The following is a 14779-nucleotide window of genomic DNA, read 5'->3' as shown; positions in this document are numbered from 1 at the left end:
TCAGTTCATTGACATGGAATTATTTTTTTATTGTTTGGTTTCTGTATACAATAAGTGCATCATATAAGCTAACAAATAGCTACTTTGAGCTTTGTTTATATTTTGAACTTGGAGAAGAAACGATGAATTCGTGTTGTTACTTCCAATATGGCGCGGCTTGCAGCACTTGTAAAAATGAAAATGATCGTAATAAACAGTATGTACAAAGTAAGTTTGCATCTGTACGATGTTATTTTGTCTAGCACAATCTCCAGCAATATTAAATTTGTGAAAAATTCCACGTGCCTTGAAACGGCAATTTGGAGTTCGCCGACATGCTGCATTTTCACCGAATATCTTTAAAAAAGCGATAGACGAAATTGGGAAACAAAAAACGCCTCCAGTATCTCTTGTTTTACTACAAATAGATTCAAAATATCTCAAAATAGTCAGTCGCGGTTTGAAATCAGATATAAAATCATAAGAAACGCAAAATCAGAAAAGTGTTGCAAGTAACCCCGTTTACTGGGTAACTTTCAACACCCCTATTTTCAGTTCATTCTACAGATTGATTTAGTTTATATTTTTTCTTACAATCATAAATCAAAAGTACTCACCACTATACAAGTTTTGGCTACTTACACTTGGACCTAAATGGTATACTTCGAAAGTTATACTAAGTCAAAGTTCAAAAGTGTTGCAAGTATCCCCGGATGACGGTAGTGAAAAAACAGTGGTTTTGATGTTTATTGAATAAAATTAAGCAAACTACTTACATTTTTATGAAAATAGTTATAACACATTAAAGCCTATGAGTGCTACATTCGTTTCAGTATTGTTATATAGCGGCAAAGTTTTTATTTGGGAAAATGTAGCCAAAAATGGTAATGTATGCCGAAATTAGTTGCTTGATGGGAATACCCTCCCGTTATTTTTTCGTCACTTGGCGTGGAATCACTCATGTTCGTCGTGGGTGCGCGTAGTTGTATTTATCGTAATAGCTATTGCCTGTACGCGCAGATTGAGGGATGTGCTATCCTATGTGCGTTATGTGTCGGCTTCGGCTTTCTGTCGCTCTGTTCGGTTTCGACTTGCTCGGTCCGGTTTTGAGTTGCTTTGGTGTGCGCCTATTGATCCTACTGATGATGATTCTGCTGAGGTATGATCGTGTTAGCGTTATCCTATGCATGAGTTTTTTGCTGCTGCTGTTTCCCCGTGGACATCGTATTATGTATCCTGATCCTGTTTTCAAGCTAAGTTTCATAGATATTTTATACAAAATAATTATAAAGTAGCAACAGTCGAAGTAGCAACACTCCTTTCGTCGGACGTCTGGAGTTTAATTTGCTACCAAAAACATAATGATAAATCATAATTTGAGCTAGCTATTAAATCACCAAGAAACAATTCTCTAAGCTTGTAACAATTGATTTAACAGCCCATTATAAATCAATAAACAATAATTTTTAATAAAAATCTTTAAATCTGTAAGACAAAAGTTGTTAAACAATCTATATTTTAAATCTTTATACTGTTAGTAATAAAAATTTTTTTAAAAATCTTTTTGAACCCGCAACATCTACCAGATGTATCCTAGGGTTTCCCTTAGTTACTAGTATTTCCCAACTCCCGGGACATTTATGAGGGCACGTAGAGTTCTCTGCGATTCTCTTAAGTAAATCTTGGACTAATATTCCTTTCTCATCATGTTGAACCCGCAACATCTACCAGATGTATTCTAGGGTTTCCCTTACTTACTAGTATTTCCCAACTCCCGGGACATTTATGAGGGCACGTTCTCTGCGGTTCTCTTAAGTAAATGTTGGACTAATATTCCTTTCCCATCCCCAACAGCTGCAAGGACGTGGCCAGGATAGTGACCATGCTTTGGAGGCATTTGACTTTTGTTTAAGAGCATGAAATTAAACCCCAAATTTCATGTTGCTGGTAAGTGGTAACAAACACAAGTTACTTGTTCTTTTGAACAAAGCATTGTTGCTGGCACCAACTACGAATTTGTGCACCTGTTTATGCTATGCTATGCTATGCTAAGGGGGAAGTATAGTGTTCGAGCCGTGGATGCTGTAGATGCCGGGTTTGGAGGGATTTCTTTCCGTTCTCCCAGAACGGTGCCAACATCTACTGGGAAGGAAATTCACTGCGGCTTCTCTGGTAGTGTAGCATAATTTATCACTTCACTCGGTTATCGTGAGCACCAAATCATATATACGATCGCCCTGATCGTAGTGCGTAAAGACTTGGCCTTTGATCGTAAATTCACTGTAATCTTTAATCTTTGAATCACAATTGCGGAGAATATTGAGATTCGGATGTTCATACACTTGATATACACTTTGCTGCTTTGGGTTGAATTTATTAAAGTGCACAATGGACGCGTGTAGTGCTTTTAATGGGTTTATTGCAACTGGTCGTTATCTTACAGTAACTATCGATCGATGCCGATATGTAGCGATCTAATTAATCTCATCTCATCTCTCTTATCAGAGAGTCAAATTTTATAGAGCGCGTTTAGTATCACAATATTTAGCTAGCTATAAATTCTTAACCTAAGTATATATGTAAACCTTTAACCAGTTGAATGGCACGAAACAGAAACTATTTACATTATATAAATTTGCAATTAACCGTTATGTGTTCGACAAAAAAAACACCTTTAAGTGCTCGACAAGGGTACCCGGGTACCCACAAATTGAAACGCTTGTAACTTTAGAAATATTTAACCGATTTGGACCATCTTACCACCTAAAGATTCAGGAACTTATATACTTTCAGTGAAGTTGCAACAGAACCGGAAGTGGTTCATCTGGTTCCTGGAAATTCGGTATTCCGAGGGTGTGTTCCGGAATTAAAGCACTTTTTACGATTTTGGATGTAATTATAGTAATATGGTCATTTCTCATAGTTTTAAAACAGTATAATGATTTATCCTCGGAATGGTCATTCTGGAACAAGTTCCCATGGGACCTCCTGTGGCCACAGAACTGTTTGGATTGCAACACTGGCAATATGGGTATCTAAATTTATGAAAAACTCCGGAAGGTCGTTTTTCTGATCTGATCTGATCTGATGATTTTGCCCCGGCATGGCCATTCCGGAACATATTCCCGTGGGGCTTCACAGTGGTCCAAACATAAACGTGCGCATTACAGTTTTGAGTGGGAAAACTTGATTTTAGCTTTATAAAGGCTTTGGAAGAGTTTCTTGAAATTGAAAAGTTCTATCGTTTGGTGAAATTAAAGTTTTGATTAATCCCCCTTAAAGTGAAATAAAATTTTTATTATTCTTCAGTTTCAATATAACACATTTACGGGTTCTGCAAAGTTTTAGAGCATATTATTACAAGAAATTTGCTAGAAGACAGTAACCTTCTATCTCTTTAGCGAAGATAGAAAAATCCTTTTCAGCACTTTTTAGCTTTAATTCCGGAACACATCCTCGGAATACCGGATTTCCGGAAACCAGATGAACCACTTACGGTTCTGTTGTAACCCCACTGGAAGTGGATAAGTTCTTGAATCTTTAGGTGGTAAGTTGGTCCAAATCGGTTAAATATTGCCAAAGTTACAAGCATTTCAATTTGTGGGTACCCGGGTACCCTTGTCGAGCACTTAAAGGGTAAAAAATTTCGAAGCCCCCCCTTTCCTCCCCCTTAAGTGCTACATGAAAACTTATTTTATAAAAAGTTGTAATTTAGCTAGTTCTGAGATGTCACAGAGTTTCAGTATCCTGGGTCGAATAAAACTTTAGAATTTCTTACTTTGAAATCTGAAAAGGTACCCGGGTACCCTGTCGAATACATAACGGTTAATAGAATTTCAATTGAATTTTTCTATGATTAGAGTACTGATCATTCTGGCCACCTTGAAACGTGGTTTCAACAAAATCTTTTTTCCTGCTCATCATTGCTTATAACCGTCGATGAAAGTGCTAAGCTTCGATGACACAAACAATAACTACGTTGTAGTGGCTCATTCTTCTTCTCCTCGCTATCGGCCTGGCTCTACTCGTGAATGGGTTGATCCATTATTGAGTAGAAGCGTTCTCACTTCGTTTTTCATCTGTAAACAACAAAAGACCCGGTAGAACGAACAGGGAATGTTGAATGGAATGGAACGATGCTCACCTGATCGCTTTCCAAAAGCGCATTGAGTTAGTTTCGGACTACTCTACCGATCTTTGGAGTTTCAGCATAACGTTTCTGGGCAAACAGGCTCTGGATCATGTGGTAATGGCAGCATGGCGATTCTCGCTATTGGTCTGACGACGTTGTCGGCTACTGCTGTTTTCAGCGTTACGACCCGAGTAACACCGTCTTCCCCTGGGTGAAGCTTGATGATTCTGCCTAGCGGCCATTTCGCGGGTGGTAGGTTATCATCTTTGACGACCACGATGCGTCCCACCTTGATCGGTACAGGACGTTTGCAACCCTTTGGTGTACGGGACTGTAGTTGGGCCAAGTATTCTGGATACCAGCGCGCCCAAATGCGCTGGAGATTCTTCTGCGTTTGATGCCAGTGATTTGGGTAGGAATTCGACGTGTGATTAAGACTGGGTTCCGGTACAGCTTGTAAATTCGAACCGACCAGGAAGTGGCCTGGTATTAATGTTTCCAAGTCGGTAGTCTCGCTGGGAATTGGTATTAATGGTCTGGAATTTAAGCACATTTCAGCCTGTGCCAAGAGAGTGACCATATCTTCCTGGCTAATGCTAATGTGTCCGCAGGAGGTGCTGCTTAGCAGATTTTACTGCAGCCTCCCACAGTCCTCCAAAATGAGGAGCACGGGGAGGGGAAAACTTCCTTTCAATCTCGTTATTGGCGCACCAGTTAACAATTTGATCTCGTTGGGTTCCCGTCGACTTTAACATCTCGTATACATGGTGTAGCTGATTAGATGCTCCTTTGAACGCAGTCCCATTATCAGAATGGAGTTCCCGAACATAGCCACTACGGGCAGTGAAGCAACGTAGTGCTGACAAGAAGGCTGCTGTCGACAGGTCAGATACCAGTTCAATATGAACGGCTTTCGTAATAAAACAAACGAAGACGGCAATATATGCCTTAGTTGGCCCGCGTCTACGGATTGAGGATTTCAAATAAACTGGACCACAGTAGTCGACGCCACTAACAGAAAACGGACGAGATGGCTCAACTCGGGACTTCGGAAGATCTGCTGTGGCCTGTTGGATAAGGACAGGTTTTTGCCTGAAACATTTGATGCATTGATGGTAGACTCGGCGAACTAAATTTCTTCCTCCTATTATCCAATATTTCTGACGAATCGTCGAGAGCATTAGCTGTGGGCCAGCGTGTAAAAGTCGTTTATGGTAATGGCTAACTAGAATTTCAGCTAAAGGATGCCTTGCGGATAGGACTATTGAATGCTTGATTTCTTCGGGGAGTTCGGAATTGGACAAGCGACCTCCAACTCGAATTATACCGTCCGTACATATGAACGGCTTTAGCCATTTAAGTGGTGAGGATTTCATATCGCTGTGATCTTTCGTTGGCAGTTAGCATGGTTATCTCCTCTGGGTTAAGCTGGGCTTGCGCTAAGCGGGCTAGTGCGTAGTCCGCTGCCTTCAGATCGTTTGTAGTTAGCACATGTGACATACTATGGGGAGACTTCTGAGGTTTCCTTTGAGAAAGACGAATGAATTTCATGCAATACCCGAAAACACGGCGAAGTTTTGTGTACGACGAATACTTGGCGAATAAATGGTCTGCAAATTGGGATTCTACTAGGGTTGCTGAAATCATTGCTATCGTATGGGCTTCTTCGACGATGGGAGCTGCTTCTTGATCTGGGATTTCCGAATGTGGCCAGCGACATGGCGCTAAGGCTAACCAGGATGGTCCATTCCACCGATAATATTTCGGGAGGTTGCAGACCACGAGAAAGTTCATCGGCTGGGTTTTCTGCACCCGGTACGTGTCCCCAACTAGTTCCACTCGTCGACATCTGTATAAAGGAAACGCGATTCGCTACGAATGTTTTCCAACGGCTGGGCGGTGATTTAAGCCACTGAAGTACCGTAGTCGAGTCCGACCAGAACGTGGCATGAGCGGGGGTTTTCATGGCTTGCGTAACCTTCTGATACACCTTGGTTGCAAGCTCAGCAGCGCACAATTCAAGTCTGGCTATAGTGTGTTTGGTAGAGATGGGTGCTACTTTTGACTTGGAGGTGAGCAGTTGTACGTTTACACCGCTGGAGTTCTCCGAGCGTACAAAACAACATGCTCCATAAGCGGACTCTGACGCGTCACAGAAAATGTGGAAATCAATTTTTGAAGCAGCTGGCACAGCAACAAAGCGGGGAATCCTCAGTTGATCAAGGACGTGAAGTGTTGCATGAAATCGTTTCCAATCGTCTTGCAACTTCTGCGGAAGAGGTCTGTCCCAGCCGTAGGGTTTATTGTTATCCATTTTCAGCTTCCATAGCCGCTGCATGAGCATTTTAGCAGTAGCTATTACGGGACCCACAAGGCCTAGTGAGTCGAATATCTTTGCAATGTAAGAAATAGCTTTGCGTTTGGTTAGTATTGATGCTGGTAGAGGCAATTGAACGTTGAAGCGAAGCATATCACATCTTATATCCCAAACTAATCCGAGGGTGGATATCGACTGCTCCTCTTGTAAATTGTGCAATGTTTGAATGGCTAAATCTGCTACGGGAGCATCCGCCAATACTTCTGGAACGTTGGATGCCCATTTCTTCAATACGAAACCTGCAGCTTTCAACATCGCATTTATTTGTCGACGTTTCTCTACGGCGGTATCTGGATCATCTGCACCAGTCAACAGATCATCTACGTAGAAGTCTTCAGTTACGGCTTCAACCGCGCCCGGATACATGTGTCCATCTTCTTCTGTCAGTTTTTGCAGCGTACGGGTGGCCAGGTATGGAGCGGAGGCAGTTCCGTACGTAACTGTGCAAAGTTCATAGGTTTCAATAGGATCTGAGCGGCTCGCACGCCACAAAATACGTTGAAGTGATTGGTCGTCTGGGTGTACCTCAATTTGACGGTACATCTTCTCGATGTCTGCGACGAGTGCTACACAACGGAGCCGGAATCGTATCACGATCGAGAGTAAATCCTGTTGCACTACTGGGCCGACAAGTAGGGTGTTGTTTAACGAGAATCCAGAGCTGGTCTTACACGAGGCATCAAACACCACGTGTACTTTGGTGGTAGTGCTCGACTCCTTGAATACTGGGTGATGCGGTAAATAGCAATGCGGCTTAGCATCGCAAACAGGATCGATCTCTCGCATGTGGTGGAGGTTGGCATATTCCTCCATAAATTTGAGGTTGGCTATTTTTACAGTGGAATCTTTTTCGAGGCGCCTTTCTAGGCTATAGAGCTCCGCTATAGGGCTCCGCGCGCGAATCGCCAAGGGTGACTTGCGGATCTTCGGACCGAGGAAGGCGAACAACGAACCTTCCGGATTGAACTCGAGTGGTGGTGCTAGCATAGATTTCTTCACATCTTCTTTCTTCAGCGGAATGCGACGAACCTTGGTATACGGCTTCTAGCTCCCAGAATTTTTGGAGTTCGGTATCCAGTGCTTTGTCGATATTGGATATATAACAAACAGGCGAAGTATACGGTAATTTGATTGGCACTTTCCCAGAAACAGTCCACCCAAACACTGTTTCAATTAGCAAGGGTAAATCACTGCCGAGTGATATGCGTTTACCAGTGTGTATTTCGTGATAACATTCGCCTCCGATTATGATGTCGATTGGCCCTGGCTCGTTAAAATGGGGATCAGCGAGTTGAACGTTTGGGAGTTTCCATGAGGTTGTGCTAAGGGATGCAGTTGGCAGATTGGCAGTAGATTTCTTCATTACGAAAAACTCGACAGTGGTTGAGAAATTGTTCATTCTTGATCTGACGGTGGCTGATATTTGTTGCTTTATTTACTTTACAGCATCTCCTATTCCGGCTACCGCGATGTCTACTGGGCTTGGACGAATAACGAGGGCATTTGCTAACTTCTTGGAGATGAAATTAGACATCGACCCGGAATCAAGGAGTGCTCTAACAGGGTTCAATTTTCCATATTTATCGACTACATGTATAGCAACCGTTTCTAATAAAACCGTACTGTGGTTTGATTGGACCGACAGACTAATTGCTGGTGGATTTACAGATCCAGAACTTCCTACATTCGCTGACGTGGATGGAGATTGTAGCATACAAACGTTATCTGATGTGACAACAGGAGTGGGGGATACTATATTGGGTGCACTTTGGTCGTGCAATAACGTGTGGTGCTTTGCATGGCATGTTCTACATTTAAACCTTGACTTACAGTCTCTCGCTTGATAGTTCGTACGGAAGCAGTTCCAACACAAGCTTCGCTGACAAACTAATTCACGCCGTTCAGAAACAGAAAGCTTTGTAAACTTTGGGCATTGATACAAAAGGTGCCTTTCGGGACAGGTAGCGCATTGAGGCATAGTTACCTTAGTCTCGGATGTAGCAGCGTTGGCCACGAATTTGCCACTACTGGATTTCTTGGGAATGAAGCCAGCCACCTTAATAGCAGCTGATTGTGAACGGTATTGCAAATCACTAGACACGGACTTGAGCATTCGCACATGCTGTATTAGGAATTCAACGAGTTCTTCGTACGTGACATCATCTTTCTGGCGAGTTTCTTGCTCCCAGGCGCGAATTGTTACCGCATCCAGTTTGCTGGTAAGAACGTAGACTAACGGTGTGTTCCTGGTTTTGACCGGTTCTCCTAGTTTCCCCAATGCCTTCACATGGCGTTGAAAGTCATCAACCAACGTATTCAGATCCTGGGCGGACTCGCGTTTCACTGCTGGTAACTCATATAATCCCCTAAATAACTCCTTTTTCAGAAACCGCTTGTTGTCAAATCGCTTCATTAGAGCATCCCATGTAGACGCATAATTATCTGCCTGCACATCGGTGGTCTCAAACGGCTTCTTGGTATCTCCCTCAAGCGCATGCAGCGAATATTGTAGCTTGTTTACTAAACGAATATCATCATTGAAGTGGATCATAGATAGAAAATTATCTCGAAAGGAAATTCAGCGTGACTCATCTCCGTTGAACTTTGGCAAATCAATCTTTGGTAGCCGATGATGAAAACTAGCCGATGATGGTTGGTGACTGAAGTTAGCTAGAGTTGAATTTAGTATTTGCTGCTGATTGTCCATCTTTGACATCAAGAAACCTTTTAGCACACAAAATCGATTTTCGAAATCAGCTCGCAATTGTAAATGTTGCTCAAACGCATCGGGTTTATCGAGCATTTCTATCTCTGCCTGTGTCTCAAGAAACTCTCTATTGAGCCTATCAAGAGTCTCTAATCTTACATTTGTTTGGTTAGAATCACTTTCATGGTTGTAATCTTCCTTGAACTGTTCTATCACATCTCGAAGTGAACAAACTCGCTTTCGAATCAGTAGATTCTCAGCCAACTTTTTATCTGCCTTGCTAGTCATCACTCACCACTCGATTCACTGATCTTTTGACTGGAGCGACACGTGTCGCAGGTACCGATTACCGATTACGAGAACAGCACAGAATTCGTTCGTTTAATCCTTCCCGTCGCGCTATGCTATTCTTACGCGATCAGCAACGACGGAAACACCACGATAATTCGTACGATATGCTCCTTCCCGTCGCGATCGTGATGCTTCTACGCGATCGCGATTGATCGACCGAAAGTAGACACGTATAATCGATTCAAATTAGCTCTTTCCCGTCGCGCCTTGTCTCTTTACGCTACGCGGATCCGCTAAATAACGCCACCAAATTGATTAGCTTAGCAGGATGACAATTGAGTAATAGTGAGCTAGACGTTTGTCATCACATTTAGGATACGATTATTTTGTCATGCAATCAATTTATTTAACTTATATTCACACTGAAATGCCTTTTTGTACCTCGAAACATGCGATTTTTGTTATATTATATCCCTTTAAGCCCGAGCCCTCACAATTGTGTAGGTGAGACATGACTACTTTTAAAAAATTTTCCTTTCCTTTCTAAACGTCGTACTTTTACATATATGGCGCCAATCTCTTGTGTAAACATCGTAACACGTAAAAAAAAAATGGAAAATAGCTGAAAAGAAGTTTTCTTTTGTGTTTGGATTGATTATTGTCTAGTCTTCAAAATCTTGTGAAACCAGCAAAAAGTTTTATCTGTCGTATTTTCTTATTGGATCCGTATTTCGAAATTGCTTAGATGAAAAATTATTGGTAATAAGTATTTCTAATTGATGTAATTAAAAATATACGCGAAATAACTTTTACAACTTACTTATGCACATTGTTTTTCATACCTACACAATTGTGTAGGTTCGGCCTTATTGCATACCTACTTTAACCTTTACGTTCCCGCCGGGACTTCAAAAATTAGTGTACTTGCCGTTACACTTTTGGCTCTATCTTTACTATTTTTTGATCGATTTTTATACAACTTGTCTTCAAAGAACCACCTTAGATTGACCTTCAATAAAAAAATATATTAGCAAATTTTGGATCAATTTTCCCAGAGATATTCCAGATCGCAGAGGGATTAGTTTTTCACGTCATAAGTAATAGATGAAATAAAACGAAATTTGCTGCTGCCATCTCATTTTGAGTCAGTAAGAATGAATACATTAGGGGAGACCAGGTAGACTTGATCCCTTGGGACACTTGATCCATTCATTGTTTCTCAGTAAATACAATGTTTTTTTTTTATGTAGAAAAAAATAAAGTTGTACATTTCATTCAAGTAACAAAATTGCAAAACAAAAATGTAATAAATTTTTACATTGCAAGGAAAATATAATATAATAAGATTTGCAACGGAATAATTCTCTATACTTCTTTTTTTAGTGAAGTCCAACTTTTTGGCTACGGAGAACTGTCTTGAAATTTTTTAATTGCTTTTCAAACAAAAAATTAGCTAAACATGTGTATTCATTGATACTATATACATTTTGCAATAAAACTTGTATATATTTTACAAAATTAATTTTCAGTAAAACTTACTACGACAGGTACACTTGATCCACATAATTTCAGTGACACTTGATCCTTTTATTAGGAACTGAAGAGCTTGGAATCCGTTATGTCGTAAATAATAAAGTGAACAATTCTTCATATCGTAAACATTCGTCATGTAAAAATCACGAATAGTCCGGAGATCCGGTCAGAACGACTGCAAAAATGTTCAACTTGAATGTAATGACACTTAAGCGATATGTGAGAAAACGAAAAAATGCTTCTGAAAAGATCATTTAGCAACCGGACTATGGAGGAGCAACCCGTGCATTTTACAAGGAAGAAGAAAGACCGCTCGGACGGAAGTATTTATCTAAACAAAACAACTCATCTTCTTTGAAGAATTCTATTAATCATTGGTACCCGATGTTTCCGAACAATACAATTATCTAAACACCTGTAGATATAAAACCATTTCCAAAGGCATCGCCACGTAAAAATATGCGAAGAGTAGGAAAACGAGGAGATACACATCCTTACAGATGCACTAACGAAATTGAAGCTGGAGGCTGCTCTGATTATTAAACAGGAAAAATATAATGCTTCAAAAATTCAAAACCAACGAAAAAGTCGCAGATTATAAAATATGTCCAAAGCTATACTTTTACAGATCGATGGACTTAACGATTTCTAAATACTTTTTATATTTTTGAATTAAGCTGTTGTACACTAAATAATGATACTACATGAACTAGGCCTATTTTAATAAAACTTCCAAATGAAACTTGAGCTTTAAAAATATATATTTGCAAATGGATCAATTGTGCCTAAACTGGGGATCAAGTCTCCCGCATATTTTGAATATGTACAATTTTCTGTACTTTCCAAAATATCCCATATCTTTTGATTAGCGCTACGTATCACTAACTGATAAATTGTAGGCAGTAAGCTGTATTGTAAACTGTCGAAAAATTGAAAACCCAGGGTTTTGTTCTAGTGGACTTTTGAGAAATATACATAAAACAAAATGGGGATCAAGTCTCCCTTGTTTCCCCTATACTGTAGAGCATTCGTTCATGCTCCACACTACGGAACCTCCGTTTAGAGTACTACCGGAACCTAAAACTGGTCATTTATAAATTGTAAAATAATAAAGTAGTGTGGCAAATGATGTATTCAACTACGGTATTTTCTAAGACAAATTCTTGGATCAACATTTGAATGTTTTAAGCCAATCTGGACGTTCCGGTATATCTGTTGTATTAAGATTAGTAAAAGCTTAACTTGTAAAAAGTTGCGCGTATTTCCATAGCTACGTAGCGACCGTTCCGCTGCTTCAGAAGCTGAAGTTTATGAGCCTCGAAGCGATGATCTCGCTCTAAACTAAACAGGGTCAACCCTATTCAATTCTGTGGACTTCTTTACACAAAATAATTAGGTTTTTCATGTTTTGTTTTTTCAAAACCTGGCTTGGTATAGTCCAAAAAGGGTAAAAAATGTTAAAAATAGGGGAAAATGGGGCACTTCCCGATGACAAACAGGAAAGCGGTGGGCATCATGCGTTTCTCCGGAAAATTTTACATAAGATCACCTACATTTTATCAGCCTGCAGGCCATATCTTAATAGCATCCGTTTTTTCGGCTCGTTTTTGCCCATAGTGCAATGGTATAAGATAAGGCCGAACCCACACAATTGTGTAGGTTGCTAAATTTAGCAAACTTTTATTGCAATGTGTATAATACACTGGTTTTGGTATCTCGAGCGATAAAAAAAATTATATTGATCCAAAAACCAAAAATATCGTAACTAAAACCCTCCGTGCTTAAAGGGATATCGTGGAATGCCGTCATGCGCTGTCTTGCAGTGGCAATGGCCAAGACAAAATGGCGAAGTGGTCGAAATCTATTGACCACTTACCGCAATGGCGAATACTTCCTCACGTGTTGGGATGTGGCTTGGGTTTGTCCTCCAAATCCGGCTCGAAGGACCAGTGTTCGAGCCGTGGATGCTATAGACGCCGGGTTTGGAGGGATTTCTTTCCGTTCTCCCAGAACGGTGCCAACATCCACTGGGAAGAAAATTCACTGCGGCTCCTCCGGTAGCGTAGCACAATCTATCACTTCACTCGGTTATCGTGAGCACCAAATCCTATATACGATCGCCCTGATCGTAGTGCGTAAAGGCTTGGCCTTTGATCGTAAATTCACTGTAATCTTTAATCTTTGAATCACAATTGCGGAGAATATTGAGATTCGGATGTTCATACACTTGATATACACTTTGCTGCTTTGGGTTGAATTTATTAAAGTGCACAATGGACGCGTGTAATGCTTCTAATGGGTTTATTGCAACTGGTCGTTATCTTACAGTAACTATCGATCGATGCCGATATGTAGCGATCTAATTAATCTCATCTCATCTCTCTTATCAGAGAGTCAAATTTTATAGAGCGCGTTTAGTATCACGATATTTAGCTAGCTATAAATTCTTAACCTAAGTATATATGTAAACCTTTAACCAGTTGATTGGCACGAAAGAGAAACTATTTACATTATATAAGTTATGAACAACATCTCCAGCATCACAACCAAGCACAATCCCATCACGCTCCTGATATAAATCCACGAACGGGACCCACGCATCGACAACAGCGTAACACCAGACCCAGCGGGAGACATGCGGTTGAGGGAACAGAAAACACTAACATAGACGGATAGGTAAAATGTAGCTAGGTTAAGATAAATTTCTAGAATATTAAATCACTCTGTTTAGTGCGTTCGAATGAATCAGTCGTGTTTTATTCATAACTATAACTGGCGCAGTCGTGTTAGACTCGTTTCAAGTGACCGCGAGTGGTAGTTTTTCTTAGCTAAGATAGCGTTCGCGAGTGTACATCGGGAATCCAAAAGTAAAACGTCAACACACGGCAGGACACGGAACGAGCAGGAACCCCAACCACCCCAGCCGAGAGGACATCGGTTACGCAAGGTGACTCATTTTTTTCCCCTATTTTTTTTATTCCTTACTAACGTCAAGAGTCGATAGTTTTTGACCTTAGAATTAAAAGTGAAGTGAAAAATTGATAAATATCAGAATTTATGAAATCAAACCTCTGCACGAAGAGACAACAAAGTTTCAATAAAAACCGGAAAATTTCGGAAAACATACAGCAACAGTTGGAAGAAGCCACTCACCAAATTCGGGCACTGCAGCAGCAGATGCAGAATATGACGAGAGAAATGCAAAGCAGAGACGCACACATCGCAAATCTGCAAGGTAGACATCCAACTGAAATTGAGCGATGCCTCAAAGATAGTCAGATACCTGACACAATTAAACAGTTACCAAATTATAATGGTGACGCTAAAACTCTCGCTACTTGGCTTGACTCTGTTGATAGAGTATTGGCACTCTATGCCAACATAAGGCAAACCGAGGCGTACACAATTTGCCTAAGTCAAATTAGAAACAAAATTACAGAAAAAGCCAACGAGGCTCTTCTGAAAAACCACACTCCACTTGTGTGGGAAAATATTAAACAAACCCTAATATCATATTTTGAAGATAAGCGGGATCTATCCACACTTATGGGAAAAATCCCGTATATTAGACAAAAAAATAGGACACTCGATGAATATTATCACGAGGTCGAAGGCTTATTCGCCGACATAAATGCGAACATTCACTTGGATTCAGATAATTCAGGACACGTGGCAGCTATTATGAAAATAAAAGAGGTTTCGATCAAAAACGCATTTATTGATGGTCTCAAGGAGGATGTCGGAAATTATACAAGAAGTG

General features: G+C 40.6%; 1 protein-coding gene across 1 annotated transcript in view; it reads left to right on the top strand.

Moving 5' to 3' along the window:
• Positions 1 to 2044: 2044 nt before the first annotated feature.
• LOC128745945 (uncharacterized) overlaps positions 2045 to 14779 on the top strand; it is a 37913-nt gene continuing 25178 nt past the window's right edge. Inside the window, exon 1 of the mRNA XM_053843003.1 lies at positions 2045 to 2151. Within this exon, the coding sequence (XP_053698978.1) occupies positions 2068 to 2151 (84 nt within the window). The 5' untranslated portion in view covers positions 2045 to 2067. The remainder of the gene's footprint in view (positions 2152 to 14779) is intronic.

Source organism: Sabethes cyaneus, chromosome 1, assembly GCF_943734655.1.
Source record: "Sabethes cyaneus chromosome 1, idSabCyanKW18_F2, whole genome shotgun sequence".
NCBI classification, from domain to species: Eukaryota; Metazoa; Arthropoda; class Insecta; order Diptera; family Culicidae; genus Sabethes; species Sabethes cyaneus.
The sequence above is the reverse complement of the archived record's forward strand: the minus strand, read 5'-3'. Positions and strand labels throughout refer to the sequence as shown.